This window comes from Miniopterus natalensis, chromosome 1 (genome assembly GCF_054644295.1).
Source record: "Miniopterus natalensis isolate mMinNat1 chromosome 1, mMinNat1.hap1, whole genome shotgun sequence".
NCBI lineage: Eukaryota > Metazoa > Chordata > Mammalia > Chiroptera > Miniopteridae > Miniopterus > Miniopterus natalensis.
Window position 1 is genome coordinate 20,749,861 of NC_142081.1, and position 17,873 is coordinate 20,767,733.

Consider the following 17,873-nt stretch of genomic DNA (forward strand, 5'->3'; position numbering starts at 1 on the left):
CCTGGCTGGGTGACTCAGTTGGTTGGAGGTTCAATTCCCCATCAAGGCACATACCTAGGTTGCTGATCTGATCCCCAGTCGGGGTATGTATGGGAGGCAACTGATCGATGATTCTCTCTTGCATCAACCTCTCCCTCTCTCTCTCTCTCTTTCTCTCTCTCTCTAACTCAATATAACCTATCCTCAGGTGAGGATTAAAAAAAAGGAAGTGGTGGGGTAGGCACAGGACTTGGTTTGGGGGCAGGGGCTCGTCCATAAGTGTCTCAAAAACTCAGAATATTAGAGCTACATGGGACCAGTCTAACACCTTCATTTTGCAGTCCAGGGGCCTGAGGCCCAGAGAGGCTAAGTGACTTGCCCAGAATACCCAACCAAAGCCTGGCTGTTCCACATAGAGGTAGGCACTCCCACTGAACTAGCTGGCTGGCCTTAGCTCAGGCCCCTACTTCAGGGCACCTTCATTTTCTTGGAATTGGCAAGAAGGCAGCCAAGTACAGAGCACTTTTCTGGTGCAGGTGGGGGTGGGCATCCTGAGCAGGGTTTGCACAGAGCCACTGCTCTTCAATGCAAACCCCTGTGCCACCGTTGTCTCCACAGGTCCCTGAGTGAGCTCAGCCAGACCCGCCCCTCCCAGCAGCGCATGGGGTTGTCCCGGACCGTCCGACTTTACCCGGCCACCACGGCCAATGGTCAGCTGACTTCCAATGCCCTGCCTGTGGGGCCAGGCCTTGCGCGGAGGGATGGCACCCAGCAGGCAGCATATCTGGACCACCTGTCATCCCCCTGGGGTAAGGATGCCCTGTCTTGGGGACCTAGAAGAACAGGGCATCTCAATCTCTGGTTTTCTTCCCCCACCTTGCTTCTCTCCTCCACTCTCACTGAAGGGTTAAGTGGTTACCTGTCCCTCATCCTCTCAGCCAGTCAACAAACAATTGTGCAGTGCCTGCTTTGTGCCAGGCTCCAGGGGTCCCAAACCAGCGGTCAGGACTTTGCCCCTTTGAGACCCTTAGATTTTGATTGCTCCATTTCTGCCCCATCTGTCACCCGTCCTGCCTTCAATTCCTTCATGTCCAGCTATGAACCTCATCTCCCTGGCCCTAGTCCTTCCAACTCATCCTTCCTGCAAACCCCACCTCCTGAACCAAACCAACCAGTTGCTTCCTTAGCACCTAATGGCTGGGCCTCCACTTCCCAGAGGAGAGAACCGGGGATCCCTGTGGATTCACACCTCCGCACATGCTTAATGGTCTCCCAACAGTCCTTCCCTATGTGCCTGGACACTCCATCCCATTCCTCAGAGCAGCTACTCCAACTGCTCCCACTTTCCCAGGTCCCATCCCTTCGGCACATGGACATGCCACCCACCTCCCAGAAAGCTCCTCCCTTCCTGCCCATCCGCCCCATCATGAACACACTGCCCCCTTATCTCAACCCATGCCCAAGCTGATTTCCTTTCTTTTTCTTCCATTTTAAAAATTGAGGTGAAATTCACATAACATATTAAATTTTAAAGTGTACACGTTAGTGGTTTTTAGTATGTTCACAATTTGACACAATCCCATTTAATTATTCCAGAACATTGTCATCACTCCAAAAAAAAAAAACCCACCAAAAAACCCTCAGTCATTAAGCAGTCACATTAAGCAGTCACTTGGCCCCACTGATCTACTTTCTGTCTCTATAGATTTGCACGTCCTGGACTTTTCATATAAATGGGATCACACAATATGTGGCCTTTCGTGTCTGGCTCTTTCAGTTGGTATAATGTTTTCGAGGTTTATCCATGTGGTAGCATATGGTTGATGCCTTCCTTTCTTGTCATCTTGAAAAGGCGATGTCCCGCTTCTTGTCTAAGGCACACACACCTCCTTTCTCGATCACTCTGGAGAGGTAGGCCATCACAGGTCCTCCTCACACCTCCTCTTCCATCCCCCTTCAACCTGTCCCTCTCTCACCCCTTTCCTGGCAGCATATACACTCACTTACAGCTCACTCTCTCTCACATTCACTCTCTCTCTCTCTCTCTTACACACACACACACACACACACACACACACACACACACACACACACAGAGTTATTTCTCCACTTTTCTTTGGTTTCCTCTCCCTCTTCTCCCATCAGTCAAGCCTCTTGAACGGGTGGCCACATAGACTTTTCACTTTCCCTCCTCAACCCCTCTGCCTTCTGGCTTCCTTCTCTGGGCTCCCCACACCAAATGAACACCCCTCCTTTGAATTTCCACTGCTACCACCCTTCAGTGAAACAACTTTAACTCACACTGCTCGTGACTTCCTCACTGGCCACCCTGCGTCCCCTCCACTTGCACACCAGGCTGGGAGGGCATTTGTCCCCCCACGTTTCCTCTTTGATCTCTTACTGGAATTTTTGAGTGACTTCCCACTATCAGCCAAATAAAGTGCCAATCCTTGTTCTGGAAACCAGTCTCCCAGCCCCCAACCTGTCTCTTATCTTTCAGGCTTTACATTCCTCCATTTTTCTTAGAAAATTCTCCACTCCGGCAGGTCTGAGCTACATTCTATTCTCTGCCCTTTGGATCAAAGCCCAGTGGCACCACTTGCAACCCAACCTTCTCTGAGCCTGTTTCCTTACCTGTGAAATGGAAATATTAGGTTGGATGTAGGAACTTCGCCAATATACAACCATTCTAACCTAGAAAAATGGCATCTTCTAATGGTTCAACCTAAAATGATACTCACTCAAGAGGGCTGAGAGTTAATGTGCATAAAGCATGAATTTATTGGCTGCACACTGACGTCCCTCAATAAATGCTGGTGGGTACTTAGCAAATGCCCTTGGGATGGATTCACCCCTGGTCCCATGGGCCTTTCTAAGCAGCCTCTGGAGGTCACAGCTGTGCCTCTCAGCCCTGCCCCCTGGACCCAAGCCCTCTCTCTGCAGGGCTGAACCTCACGGAGAAAATCAAGAAGATCAAGATTGTCTTCACTCCTACCATCTGCAAGCAGACCTGTGCCTACGGGCACTGTGCCAACAGCTGTGAGCGTGGCGACACTACCACCCTGTACAGCCAGGGTGGTCACGGGCATGACCCCAAGTCTGGCTTCCGCATCTGTGAGTCCCTTCCGCCCTCAGTTTTCGGCTCTCCTTGTCTCCCAGGTTATTGGGGGGTCGAGGAAAGGCATGAAAGGGCTCTTTAAAAGGGCGAGGGCTGGTTCTTATCTACCCTTCTTCACTCTGGGCCTCTGGAAAGTCCCCACATTTCAGGCAGTGCTGGGCTCTCCCCAAGCCATGTATTTTTGGAGCACTACTGCTCCCCTTGCTTCTGTTGTTACCCACTGGCGACACGGTGGGTGCTATGTTCCTCCACCGTCGGTCACCTTGAGGTTGATGTTGTAGATTTCTGCCAGATCCCCTGCCTGAATGGAGGCCGCTGCATCGGCAGGGATGAGTGCTGGTGCCCCACCAACTCCACCGGGAAGTTCTGTCACTTGCCCGCCCCAAAGCTGGACAGGGAGCTTGCAGAGAGGGGCTCCCACCACAGGGCCCCAATGGAGGGCCCCTTGAGGCAGTCCACCTTCACACTGCCGCTCTCCAACCAGCTGGGTGAGTACAGGGCTGGGGATGTGGGGATGTGGGGACGTGGGGCTGAGGGTGCACTGGGTGACCCAGTGGGGGGTGCCGCCATTGTGGTGGGGAGGACAGCAAGCTGTCTCCAGGCCTTTCTTCACAGTCAAGCCTCCCTCCTTCTCCTCTGCCCTCAGCACTAAGTTTTATTCCCTAAACTTCTCTTTGCCCTCCCATCTGAATTAGCGATATGTTTGTCCTTACCCCATACTGGGCGCTATGCATGAGACAAAAGAGTATTAAGGACAGGGTCCTGCCTTCAAGGCACCCACGGACCTGGACAATAGAGGGAGAGTGAATGGAAAGAGAATAGCATTATAAAACCCTTCATTTCCCCTGCCTTCCATTATTAGGTGCCAAATTAAAGGTACAAAAAATATAGGAGGTCAGGGTGGGGATGGAGATCCCCTAAGCCCAGGGTGTTCAGGGAAGGCTGCTTGGAGGAGGGGGACTTTGGTTAGGTCTTAAACAATGGGCAGCCTTTGGTTCTGCAGAGGAGTGGGAGAGGCTCCGCTGCGGAGGGACTAGCATGAGTGAAGCCATGGAGGTGGAACCACGTGGGCTCGGCTGCGCGCTGGAGCTCAGGATTGTGCAGGATCGTGGGGAAGGTGGAATCAGGAGGGTAGTTTAGAAGTTGATAATGAAGGTCCTTCATTGAGAGGCAAGGAGTGAAGGAGTCTGTGCTTCATCCTGTCCTTACTGGGGAATTGTGCTGGGGTTTGAGTAGAAAATGAAGAAGTGAGGGAGAATTGGGGGGCAACACATGGCCAGTGGCTTGCCTGGCCCAGGGCTAGGGGGCACTTTCAGAGGGGGGGCATTTCCCTGACTCTGATCCCAGCCCCTGTGCCCAGCCTCTGTGAACCCCTCCTTGGTGAAGGTGCACATTCACCACCCGCCCGAGGCCTCCGTGCAGGTCCACCAGGTGGCTCGGGTGCGGGGCGAGGCCGAGGAAACCCCAGAGGAGAACAGCGTGGAGACCAGACCCTCGCCCCGGCTCCCTGCCAGCCCCGGCCACAGCCACTGGGACAGCAACAGCATCCCCACTCGGTCTGGAGAGGCCCCTCGGCTACTGCCCCCAGCGGCACCCAGGCCTCAGGGGCTGCTGGGTCGGTGCTACCTGAGCGGTGTGAATGGCCAGGTGAGAAAGTAGCTCCTATCTCAGCCCTGGAAACTTCCAGAACAGTGATACCTCCCCACTCTGCCCCCTCCTCTCTCTCTTCCTTGTTCTTATGGAATGTGAGTGTCAGCAGAGTCTCCCATCCCCCAGATGAGAAAACTCAGGGCATAAAATTGCCTGCATGCAGACAGGCTGGGCCTCCTACCTGGGCTCCGCTAGGTACCTATCAGTGCAAGCAGAACGGGGCCCAAGAGATTCCCCCTCTGGAGGGTCCCCTGTATCCCTGCGCCCCAGTAAATCCTGGGCTCTCTCCGAGCTGAGTCTAGGATGTCCTGGTGCATGGACAGTGGGGCTATTAAATCTGGCAAGAAAGAGTTTGGCATTCAGTTGAGATTGGAGTCACAGAGATGTGGAATTAGCAAATGCAGGTTAAACCCCAGAGCCTTGGGGGTGCACTGATAAGAGACACTCCATCCCCCTCTGGAAGCAACAGTCAGTGATGAAAAATCAGGTGAGCTTTTCTGAGTCCAGGCACCTAAGAATGGGGGCTAAGCCAGACTCAGGATGATTTTTCTAGGGGTTGCAGTTGGTTGTTCCCAGAAATTGCTCTTGAGGTTAGGAAACTGGAGGAGGTGAAAGTAGCCAGGGGATAGAGACCCTGAATTCCCAGACCCTCCTTGGCCTGCCAGCTTGTGGTGTCCCTGAGCCTGGGCCATGCCCATGAGGAAGGCTGGCACTGTGGGTGACCCTGGAGCTTAACAGAGGAAAAGCACATCCTTTGGGATCCTCTATCTATGGGCTGTGACATGGAAGGAGGCAGTTTGCAGACCTGCACAGAGATCTTATCTTGCCTGGGGAATGTCCCCACCCCTCAAATTTAGGGTCTGGTTGAGTGGACTATAGGTTTCTTTGCTTTCTTCTGGGACATCAGCTGATTCTTTCCTACCCTCCATTGGGTGTGGGTATCCTTTGGCGAGGTGTGGGGGGAAGGGAGCCCTTGTCTCAGGCTTTTCTGGGACATCTCTGTGCACAGCAGGGGAGAGAAGAAGTGGTGACACATGTCCATGGCCTTTTTTCCAGTGTGCCAACCCCCTGCTGGAGCTCACTACCCAAGAGGACTGCTGTGGGAGTGTGGGGGCCTTCTGGGGGGTGACCTTGTGTGCCCCATGCCCGCCCAGACCAGGTGAGTGCTAGGTGCCAGGATCCAGGGTTGTATGGCAAGCTATCCTGGGGCCTCACCTCTGTTTCACCCCTGACCCATCTCCTACCAGGGTCTCAGAGGCCAAGCAGGTAGAACTTGCTGATAAACTGGGCAGCTTTTCCAGATCTGCTTCGAGGGTGCCTCTGGCTGGTGGCTGAGGCTCCTGATGGCTCAGACCCTCTTTCAGGGCAGCCTGGCCTACCTGCTCCATCTGATGCCTGAAGAGGTTCCATCTTGCCAGTATTCCTGCTCAGATTTTAGGGATCCCATCCCATACTGGGCCCTCTTCTACCCCTGTACCCCCTTCCATATGGCCCCTGCAGACTTGGTGATTTAGTATTTCCCTCATTCTCTCCCTGGAGTGGCTCCAGACCTCCTCCTTGCCTCCTGTTTTCTGCCTCCAGTCTTTGAATCAGGATTAGGTGTCTGTCCCAGAATGTCCTCAGCCTTGGGTATGGGAAATGCAGTTCCCTGCCCTCTTTTGGATAGTGGGAAAACCTAACATGTATTTATTCATTTATTCGTTCATTCACTCACTCAGCAAATACTTGCCAGGTGCCTCGTGCATGCCAAGCACTGAGAATTCAGGGGTGAGCAAAACACTGCTCTCATAGGCATTGATCTTGCAGTCGGGAGGCTGAGACAAGGTGCCTGTGCCTTGAGTATGGCTCTGCCCGCCTGGCCTGTCTTCCCTTCCAGGCCTCACTCCTGGGCTCCGTCCTGCCATGTATTTCTTTGGCCTGTCAGCAATCAACTTAGTGAGTTGGCTTGGTGGGGGGCCTGGGCTGGAGCCCAAAGGTGGGAGGGGCAGGGCTGTTCTTAACTTCAGACCAGGCTTTGGAGCAGTGACTGTATTTTCCTAACTAAAAATAAGTGTGGACGGTTTCACAGTGTAATAGAATTTTTGGTGAAGCAGCAAAAGGTTGTTTTAAGCTCCCAGGCTTAAACACCCAGCACATAGCTGGTATCAGTCCCAGCTCTGCCTGCTGACCTCTCTCTTCTGGGCCTCTGATCTAGAAAATGCAGAGGGTAACAGTGCCAGCCTCCTAGGGCTGCTGTGGAGAGTAAATGAGATGATGCATGTGCTTAGTGTCAGGTCCATAAATGGTAGCTGTTAATATTATTATTAGAAAGATCTCTCCAAAAAGGGAAAAGGGAATGGACCCACGGGCCCACTAGGAGTGTGGTCAGACTGCTCAGCATCTCCCCCTGCAGGCCAGAGATTTTTTTGCCGCTTTTCTTTTTTCCCCTTGTTTTTCCTTCCTCCTGGTCCAGCTGACCCTGGAGACTTCCATACCCCACATTCCACTCAGTCAACAGCTACATTGATGAAGCAAGTTTAAAATACCCTTAGTGTGCAGGCCCTGGCCAGAGTGGAGAATTTGGTAGAAATAGTGCTTCTTGTCTCCAAGCCTACAGTCTGGTGGGGAAAAGAGGCACAGACATATAATGGGAATCAGTAAAAGAGAAAGAGTGCAGTGACTAGACAGTGCCAAAAGCAGTGGGAACAGACAGCAGAACCAGGGACACTGATAAGTTCTACAGCACCTTTGTGCAAATTAGAGAAAGGTCCCCCTTCCATTTGTTCAAAACAGCCTTTATAAATATACTATCCAGGATGCCAATGATCCCCTTAATGTGGTGCTTTTGTGCCATGCACAACCTGCACATCTGTACACTGCAGGTAGGAAATCCTAGCTCCAACTAGTGAATCAGGGAAAGCTTCTTAGAGGAGGTGGTGTGAAGATTTATCAGAGTAAGCCAGTCAAAGAGATGGGGAATTGCTTAAGAAGCCAAGGAAATTACATATGCAGGTGAGATCAAGAGAGTGAACAACATTTCCTGGAGCACAGCACACCCAAGGCTGAGCCCCCCCCCCCGCCCCCGTCCCTGGTATCATATGCCACCAGCTCCCCCCCCCCTCCGCCCCCTCCCTGCTATATTCAGCACACTCAGCAAGCTGGGCACCAGGGTGCAGACCCTGGAATGGCAAGCATTCTAACACACCAAAGAGCGTAATAACAAAGACAGGGCAACATAAGCATTTAAAACACATTGAAGTGCAACTGGGCATTGTATAGGGAAGGGCAGGAGCCGGGAGCCTTGTTTGTGTTGACAGGGCGCCACACACCTAGCTCCATGCGCAAGCCTGGGGCTGGGGGGGATGTTTCTTTAAGGAGGCATGACAAGCAAGCTACTGTGCAAGAGTGAGCAGAAGACAGGCCAGCTGCTAGAGGGAAATTGGGAATAGTGGGCAAAACTTCTGGGTTCTAGAACATTCTCAACCCTGGTGGCTTTGCCCCTCTGAGCCTCTATTTCTCTGATACAATGAGGCTTTGCGTCTCAGGGAAGGACTTTGTCATCCCCAGTGAGGTGGTCTAGCAGAATCAGGGGTGAGGGGAGTAGTGCAGCCAGCAGCCAGGAAGCTCTGTGACTTCATGGCTTCCCCTAAATCACCTGGCCTCTGAGGCTTGGGGCTGGACTCTCGATGAAGGCCCCTGCAGAATGCTGCTATTTCTGACATGGAAAAGGGACTATCTTGAAGCCTGTTACATGGCACGGACAAATCCCCTTTCTTCCAGAAAAATTCCCGTGCCTACTTTCTTGGGGAGATGGCTCCATGGATCGATCCAGGCTAGCCTATGGTCACCCTTCTCCCTTCGCTGGGTGACAGATGCAGCTGACCTTCCTGACCCCGTGGGAGTTATCGAAGGTCCCCACTCAGAACTTCCGAAGTCCCCCGCCAGAGTCTGCAGGGCACCTGGCTCTCAAAAGCCACTTTGATTAAAGCCACATTTTTGAGATTTCATCTGAGAAGGACAGACATCTGGGTTGGCTGGAAAGTTGGCCGCTGCCCCATCTGTCTTGGCACTGGCTGTGTCCACCCGAGGCCCCTTTGCTGGGGCAGCAGGGCTGGCCCACAGCTGGAGTTTTGCATTGGTGGGCTCCAGCTGTGTGCCACGAGATCGTCTTTCCATCTGCTTGGCATGGGATGAGTTCACCTCAGAACCCGGCCCCTCCCTGTATCTCCAGGGAGAACTGATTCTTGCTCTGCCCCTTCAAAGAATTTGGCAGCTTTCCCTCTTAAAACAACAATAGCCACCAGTTACTGAACTTTTCCACTATGCTGGGCTCGCCACCTGCACGATCTCATTGAATTGTTACAACCACCTACAAGCTAAGGCTCTTTATTCCCACTTGACAGATGAGGAAAATGAAGTTCAGAGAAGGCTGAGGAACTTGTCCAAGGTCGCACAGTTAGGACAAGTGGAGCTAGGGTTCAAACACCACAACGCGTCTGATTCCTAGCGAAGATCTCCCCAATTATTCTGGGGAGGCCTGGGCCTGTCTGGAGACAGCAAAATGCAGGACCCCAAACCATAATTTCACAGGCAGGAGGATTCCCCCGAGGATTGTGTTTCATGAGTTATGTGGGTGTGAAGCACCACGTCCCTCAAGAAGATTGGAGTTGAATAGACAGTCTGGGTAGCAGCCGGCAGCCCAGGCCTAAGAGTTAACCGAGATGCACTGACAGAATAGTGGAGTGAGTAGGCTTGTTCCACGTGGTTCAGGAGGGCGAAAGCCGAAGAGTGGATGTTTCTAGTAAGCAGAGCTCAACTCGAAACTGAGTGCAAGCAACAGCTTATTAAAAACTGTCACTGGGCCCAAACGGCGGAGCAGGTAAATGCTGTGCTCGCCTCCTCCCACGACCACATCAAAATTACACTACATTATAGACCAGTCACCCTGGAGAACCACCTGAAGACTAGCTGAAAGGAACTCCTATAACTAAGCGTATAAAGAAGCAGCCACGCTGAGATTGAATTTTTTTAAAAACTGCAACTGCCCAGCAATATAATGGGGCGTGCCCAGAAGTACTGAGCTCCCTGACGCGCGAAGTGTGCCTACCTCAGTAGAAAGTTCCTAGAAGGGGGTTGGGAAGGAAACTGATTGTGGAGGGAATGGAGGTTTATATATACATCTGAAAATTTATGTGAAACACTCAATATAAAGAAAGCTTGGGTTTGGCCTGGTTTTGTCAGGGCCCTTGCCCATGAGGAGTATGACAGGCACAGTCTGTGCTGCCACCCCTGTGGAGGGTGGATGTGAGGGTGATTTGGGCATGAGGCCAGGTTGGAGTAGAGAAACCTGGGGCCACAGCAGCAAGGTCATTATCATCACTGCCGTTGTTATTCAGAGCATCTCATAAGTGCCAGGCCCCATGCTAAGTGCTTCCTCATTTCATTGTATCCTAACAATATCTAGGAATTTCAGGTGTTACTGTCTTCCTTTTATAGATGAGGAAACTGGGCCTGAAACCCCAGTTCTACACAACCCCAGACCTCTGCTTCTAAACGCTCTCTAACTGGCTTCTTGTGCCCCTGGCATTTGCTGAGCTAGAGGACCCAGCTTGCGGAACAGCTGTGCTGGGGTGGGATTTCTCCCCTCTGGGACTTTGGATCCTACCCTTAAAAAAATGGGATTTTCAGAATTTCAGTTGTTGGGCTGAAAAAAACTGTTTCTTTGGCTTGGGGATGTTCTGAGAGCTTCTTCCAAGGGACTCGAAGCATCCTGGGAACTGTGCCAGGGCTCATGTTAACACCCTCCCTATACTCGCGGGGGTGTCCCTGACACGTGGCATCTCTGGCCTGGAGAGCTCCATGAAGGGATGGGGGTAGGGTGGCAGGGTGGCACCTGTCTGAGCCAGGGGTCTGACCAGACCTCTCTCCACCTCATTGTTTGTGGTGACTAAGACGCCCACTTTGGCTCTAGTGCCCCCCTGAGGAAGCAGTCAGAGCCAATCTTTGGGCAGAACTTCTACAATTATTGGGAGGATCCCTTAGGATTTCATCAAAAAGGAAAATCTGGAATAATAAACATTATGATAATTACCAACATGTGACAAGCATCGTACTCAGAGTTTTACATGCCTGTTCAGCATTCACAATAACCCCTCACCCTCCAGGAAGGAATTTTCAACCCATTTTACTGATAAGAAAACTGAGGCTCAGAGAGGTTGAGTAACTTGCCCAAGTCTCTCCAGCCAGTGAGGGGCAACACTGAGATTGTGTGGAAGGAGGGAAGGAAGGAAGAGAGGGAGAGAGGGAGGGAGGGAGAGAGGGAGGGAGGGAGGGAGGGAGGGAGGGAGGGAGGGAGGGAGGGAAGGAAGGAAGGAAGAAAGAAGGAATCCTTGGGGAGCGCCTACAGTCTGTGGCAGGCATCGTGCTAGCTTCAATCTGCCATTGATTGTTTCGGTCAAGTTAATCCTTACAACAACCCACGAACTGAGTTTCTGCCCCGACTTCTACAGATGAAAAAATTAAGACCGAAAGAGGTTAAGCAATGTGCCCCAGGACACACGGCTCTTTGGACTGGAGCCAGAAATTGATGCAGGTCTGGCTGCCCCAGCTCCCACACTCTTTCACCTGCTCTGGGGAATAGGAGTTTCTCTCCAGCTTACCTGCCTGAGGTTTGCAAGTCGGGGGTTCTGCTAGTGTGTGTGTGTGTGTGTGTGTGTGTGTGTGTGTGTGTGTGTGTGTTCTCTGCGCAGAGAGGTGTGTGATGGGTCCCTTCACATCTCCCTGCTGCAGCCATCTGTCATCGCAGGCTGAGATCGGCATGGCTTTTAAATAGCCCTGTGGCCAGACTTACATTCCCACCTCCTGCCCGAACTCTGTCATGGGGTCCGGGCCAAAACCATCTCCAGCAATTGGTTTGCTCTTGTTGAGGACTTCCTGGGGGAAGAAAGCCAAGGAGGAGAATTCACAGGCAGGAGCACGCTGCAGCCAGGGGGCCTCTGCTTGCTTCCCGGTATGTGCCCAGGCAGAGGTGCAGCGAATAGACAGGGCCCAGGTCAGAGGCCAGAAGACCTGAGTTGCAGGCCCCCGTGGCCCAGGTTTCCTTATACATGTCTGCCCTACATGCTCCCCAGGCATTTTGTGATGTTCAGACTCCTTGGAGTTCAGGTTGACCCCAGCTGAGCCCTCAGGAGCTGCGTTGGCTTCCTTGGGTCTAAGAGTCCCACCTGCAAGGTCGCCTGTAGCCTCTAAGTGTCTGTGGAAATCACGGGTCAGCAGGCACTCTCTCTAGATCTCACACCTCCTTCTCTCTCTGTTCTCTGACCCTTGAGCTGAGAGGCCATGAGGGTGGCATAGGTTCGTCACCATTTCCTTTATCGATTCTGCATGGCGTCGGTTAGATACATTGTGGAGCATTTACCCAGCATCTAATTAGTTCTTCTGACCTCCTCCTGGGTATCCTTGTCTTTTTCTTTATTTCCCATTCACTCTCCTGATCCCTTGTAAAAAAAAAAGGGGGGGGGGGGAGACAGGGGAGAGGGAATGTTCCCAGAAAGGGTGATACGCTTCCTGCTGGCAGGTGTTTTCCCGTGACCCCCAGACCCTAGGATTCTCAGCCTAAACACCTCCTAAGACTTGCCATGAATTCAGTCATTTATTTATTTGGAGGCAGTAGAGAGGAATGGTTCAGAATCTATCCTCTGGAGGCAGATGCCTGAGATCATAATCCCAGTTCTAACCCACCTGCTTGGGCATGTTTCCTAACCCCTCTGTGCCTCAGTTTGCTCATCTGTAAAATGGGGATAATAACATTAAGTGCCTCCGAGGGCTGTTATGAGGATTACATAAGTTAATATATGTAAAGCCTTCATAATAGCTGGCCCGCAGTGAGTGCTGTTTTAGTGTCTGCTATTAGTATTCGTTCCATTTTGATTGAGTGTCTGCACTGCTGTTCCACACACTATGCTTGGCTCTAGAGACATAGCAACAACGAAGAAGACAAGGTCCTTGTCCTCACGGAGATTATGCTTTATCGGGGCAGAGAGACAAGCAAACAGCCTGTCATGTTAAGTGCTGTGACGCAGGAAGACCTGGACGTGTTGTGAGCACCTGAGAGACGTGCCTGGGTGGGTGCCAGGCATGTGATACCTGCCTTCCCCCCTCACTATGAATCACACAGCTCAAGCGCTTTCAGCCGGAGCCCAGTCCCCGCGGTGGAACACCATGCAAACCCCGAGCAAGACCTTCCACGGGAGGAACAAATATTACAACTTATATGCACATCCTTTTAATCTTAAAAATTAAGCTTTTCTAATTATGTCCTCACTTGGTCTGTATATCAGACTGTCACCTATCACTTTTGGCACGCAAAGTGTCAGGGAAGAGTGGAGTTCCCAGGAGAGGTGGTGCCTCTCGTGGTTGTTTGGTGTTTCACAACACACAATGTACAACAGTGCGTGGTTTACGGGATTTTTCAATTATGTTGTCTCATTTTAACCAGCAACCCTCACCAAGTGGAGAAGCAGCTCAAAAATCCCTGCAAAGAAACAGGATTCAAAATAACACCAATAACATAATCGCAAGTAATCATGAAAAGATGCAAAGCTGACGCGTCTCCTCTAACATGTAATCAAGCCACATCCCAAGGTAAAACAATGCTGACCTCTCAGATGTGACCCAAAATGGAACCCAGGATGCAATGATCAAGAAGGCCATGTGAACTATAGTTTACGTCTGTCATCTTTACTAACAAACCCTGCCTTGGGTATATAATGTGCCCAGACATAGCAGCTAATGACAGAGTCAAAGCTGTCAGGATTAAAAAACCATTTACCAATACCGAGACACTCAAACCTGGCTGTCCAAGTCTCTTGGTATTTGCAAGAATCTATTTCAACAATAAAATATATGAAAAACTATCTTTTTTTAAAAAAATCCTCACCCGAGGATACGTCTACTGATTTTTTAGAGAGAAAGAGAGAGAAACATCTATGTGAGAGAGAGACATGGACCGGTTGCCTCCTGCAGCGCCCCGACGTAGTGCCCCCAAGGAGGAGCAAACCTGCGACCTTTTGGTGCACTGACTGATGCTCCAACCAACTGAGGCCCCGGCCAAGGCAAGGACTATCTTTTTGTAAGTCGTTAAAGAAAGGATGAACCGGAGGACATATATTCTCGACAGCCAATGACTTCTTGAATGAAAATAAACTTTACTAAACAACCCTGGAAGTATATCCGCTGAAGCTATGACTGGTAAGGGAACGGCGAGGAGAGCATTGGATGTAAAATTCCTTCACAGCAGACTTCATGGGCCAGCTATTGCCGCAAAGGAGTCAAAGCCAGATGACAAATTGTCCCCGGAAGTCATCGCGCAGTTAACTTTACAAAACAAGACCTTTAAAGTATGATGGTATCTTTATGGAACTTTGTGTTGGAATATTGTCTGTGAAAATTCCTTGAGCCCTTTGAGAATTGCTGGCTATGTCTTTCTTGGCAGAGGAATTGCCAGACTTAAAGATGAGCTATTCTTTGTTAAAAACCAAAAAAGGTGGGTGTTCCATATTTGTTGCTTTTTTTCTGTGACGACAGGTGGCTGTCAGTGGCTACCTGCTAGAGCTTTTCAACAAGGTCGACAGACTAGTCTGTCCCTCCAAAGTAGTGGAGACTTTTCCATGTTTTTATTTAACATGGGTTTTTCATTTCCCTATAAAGTAAAGGGGAATGTTGTGAAATCTAGGCAGGAGATGTATCAACACCAAAACACTGAGAATTATTTCCTCATTATGGGGTGCTATAAACCATATCCATTTGTACACTTGAAAAACTTGAAAGCTGGAATTTTCTAACTTAGAATTTAATTTGTAAGAACAATTAACTGACCTGACCTCCTCACGGGAAGATGGAAATTTACTAGCCAGATTTCAGCAGCATCACATGGTTGGTAAATGTGAGTGAAAAATAAATGTCACGGTTTTATAAGCACAGACACTGATGAGTTTTCTTCCCTCTTGATCTAGGATGCTTTGTCAGCTATGGCAGCATTAAAACCAAGTATCAAAATAGACTGAACTTAGCCAGGGTGTGAATTGTTCTATCCAGATGTTTAAAAACCAGTAAAACAACTGTAGTTATGTAGGAGAAACTGGGTGATGGATACTCAGGTAGTATTTTTTACAATTTCCTGCAAATCTATAATTACTTCCAAAAAAAAGGTAAAAATACGTAATAAAACATGTTTAATCATATGTGATATTGTATTACATCGATACATATATACGACATACAATTCTATATACTGTATACAATATATACAAAATATTTACTATATGCTATATACTGTATATGCTATATATAATTATATACAAGATATGTACTAGTTATTTAGTATCATTTTTATTAAGAGCAAGGTGGACTGAGAGTAGCCTGGTGGGAGCCAAGGAGGTACAGCTGCCCAAGGTGATGGCTTGGGGAGATGGGCCCCACAGCTGCAGTGGGTGGGAAATTCAGACTGCATCCAACTTTGCAGCATGGATGACAGAGGAGCCCAAGGGCCTTCATTGAGACCTGTCTGTATCTTCACTCCTCAGCCTCCCCAGTGATTGAAAATGGCCACCTGGAGTGTCCCCAGGGGTACAAGAGACTAAACCTCACTCATTGCCAAGGTAAGGATGACCAGGGCCACGGCTCAGCTGGGGATGGGAAATGACAGAGGCCTGATGATGCAGGGACACCCCACCCACCCTGCTTCGTCAGTGGACACTGCCTGTATGGTCTCCACTGGGCACCTCTAAGCCCCAGCTTGGGGGAGCTCTGGGCGTTGCTGGTTCTGGTTCCAGAGGCCTGAGGAAGTCAGGGGATAGTGATAGAGTGAGCTGAGAAAGGACCTGCAGCTGAGCCCATCTCCTCCTCCCCTTCTCCACCCACCCCCTCCTGGACCTGGGCCAGATGCCTCTCTAGGAATGTATGACTCCATGTCTGAAGGTGGCACCTCACTTCCCGCACAGCCACTCACCTCCTAGACTGAGCTCTCTGGATGGGAGAGTTTTTGACTCCAGTTGGAAGATCAAATCAGCCTGAGTTAGTGGAGACATCTGTGGACTTTCCCCAGCAAAGCACCTTCAGCTATTTCTGCCTCAATCCATGGCCAGGACAGGGGAAGGAGAGGGCACAGGGGGAGGAGAGGGGGACCACAAAGCATAAACCCAGCCTTGCTGGCCTGGTTGACAGGCTCTGTAAGGCCAGATGAGGCCCAGAGTGCTCTGCATTAGAAAGTAGCTCAGCCACCCCAGGGCCTCCAGGGGGTTAAGGTCCAGGGGCACCTTGGGACAGAAGGGTGAGAGGTAGGGCTCAGCTATGGCTTTGTCACTGCAGGGAATTCCAGTAGGGGTGGGCAGTGGGACCAGGATTACTGAGGGGTCCAGAAGGCTCCCCTGAGGGAGGCAGCTGCTGCCACTCGGCAGCTCAGGCTCTGAGTGAAGAGCCCCTGTCGGCCATGGCCTGGCAATAGGTTTGATAGGAGTGGGGCCTTTCGGCCTGTGAGAGGATTCTGGGGCTGATGGGCGTCAGTGAGGAACTAAGGCAGTTTCCCCTTTGGGAAGCTTTGAGAGCCGGATGTAGTTCTGTCCGTATGGCTACTTCAGGTGAAGCTGGGTTAGAGACAAGGGCTTGGCCCAGATGGCCTCCTGGGTGCCTTCCCCCTGGAGGCTTCTTCAGGGGAGTGGAGTCTGAGGAGACCCTGGGGTGGCTGAGCTGTCTGCCTGTGAGGTGCCAGGCCCCACAAGGGATTTCTGGCCTGTGGATTAAGAAAAGTGCTTGAACCAGGCAAAAGGGCAGACTCCTGGCGCAGCCCGGCCTAGGGTCCACCTCCCGCACAGCCAGTGGGCTGAGGGCCTAGTGCACAGTGGGTGCAGAGAGGTGTCTGTAGTCTTGCCCTTGGAGGGTGCGGTAAGGCTGTTCATATCTAAACTGTCTCCAGTGGCCCCTCCTGGCAGGTTTCCCAGCCTGGAAGATTAAAGTTATTTCCAGAATCTCAAACGAGCTCTGCCGTCCATCCACTGAGCCCCCGGGATACAGGATGCCCCGTGTCTATGGTGGTGGTCTCCATGTCTGCGAAGGGCCCCACCCAACTCTGCGTCCCGTGTGCCACCTCCCCTCTCTCCCCATCCTTCTCTCCTACTCCCACAGGGAAATTTTGGGGTGTTGCTCTGAGCTGCATACATTGTGCCAGGTGCTAATACACAGGGATGGCTAAGACACGGCTGCTGCCCCAGGTGAAGACAGACACCTAAACAATTACACAGCACCTGCCTCCTCCTCCTGGTTGGGCACCTCCATCCTGCAGCTCCCTGCGCACATGTCCCCCAGACTTGGGTCCTGCGGAGATGCTTCTGGGTCTCTTAAGGAAAGCTGATTGGGAGTCCCGTTCTCCACCCTCCAACCCCAGCTGTCCCCTTATCTGCTTCCCCTGTTTGTGTCCCAGCATGTCACTTACTAGCTGAGTGGCTTTGAGCAAGTTACTCCTGGAGCCTCAGCTCCCCCACCTGTAAAATAAGGACATGTGGACCTATTTGATAAAATTGTGAAAATTAAATGAGGTCCCACGTGTAAAGCGCCTAGCATGTTATAGGCACTCGGTAAACACTAGCTCTTAATATTATGATCATTATTACCAGTTACAGCACCCAGTGATTTGCCATTTTTATCTTGTTTTATCTTCCTATTCAAGGCTATCTGGTAGTTACTCTTATTATCCCCATTTTAAAGATGGGGAAATTGAGGCACAGAGAGCGAGATCAACTTAATAAATGGCAGCTCTCTTACTGTTGTCCCTTTATTTGGAGAAAGCATTTGAAGATCTCTCCCCCAGCCTTTCCCCTCCATCAGGCCTCAGTAGGGTGGGTGCATGGTCCTCTCCAACCCTGCAGATATCAACGAGTGCTTGACCCTGGGCCTGTGCAAGGACTCGGAGTGTGTGAACACCAGGGGCAGCTACCTGTGCACCTGCAGACCTGGCCTCATGCTGGATCCGTCAAGGAGCCGCTGTGTGTGTAAGTGCTGGTGGGGAGCAGGGTTGGGGTACACTGGGAGGCAAGATGGGACCCTCAGGGTCCACGGGCCAGGCCCAGAGCAGAAATTTCCCCCAGGCCCCATC

General features: G+C 51.1%; 1 protein-coding gene across 1 annotated transcript in view; it reads left to right on the top strand.

Annotated features, from left to right (window-relative positions):
- LTBP2 (latent transforming growth factor beta binding protein 2) overlaps positions 1-17,873 on the top strand; it is an 86,227-nt gene that overhangs the window by 40,167 nt on the left and 28,187 nt on the right. Inside the window, exons 4-10 of the mRNA XM_087819169.1 lie at positions 598-788; positions 2,923-3,093; positions 3,379-3,585; positions 4,458-4,744; positions 5,804-5,906; positions 15,310-15,384; positions 17,647-17,769. Of these exons, the coding sequence (XP_087675295.1) occupies positions 598-788; positions 2,923-3,093; positions 3,379-3,585; positions 4,458-4,744; positions 5,804-5,906; positions 15,310-15,384; positions 17,647-17,769 (1,157 nt within the window). The remainder of the gene's footprint in view (positions 1-597; positions 789-2,922; positions 3,094-3,378; positions 3,586-4,457; positions 4,745-5,803; positions 5,907-15,309; positions 15,385-17,646; positions 17,770-17,873) is intronic.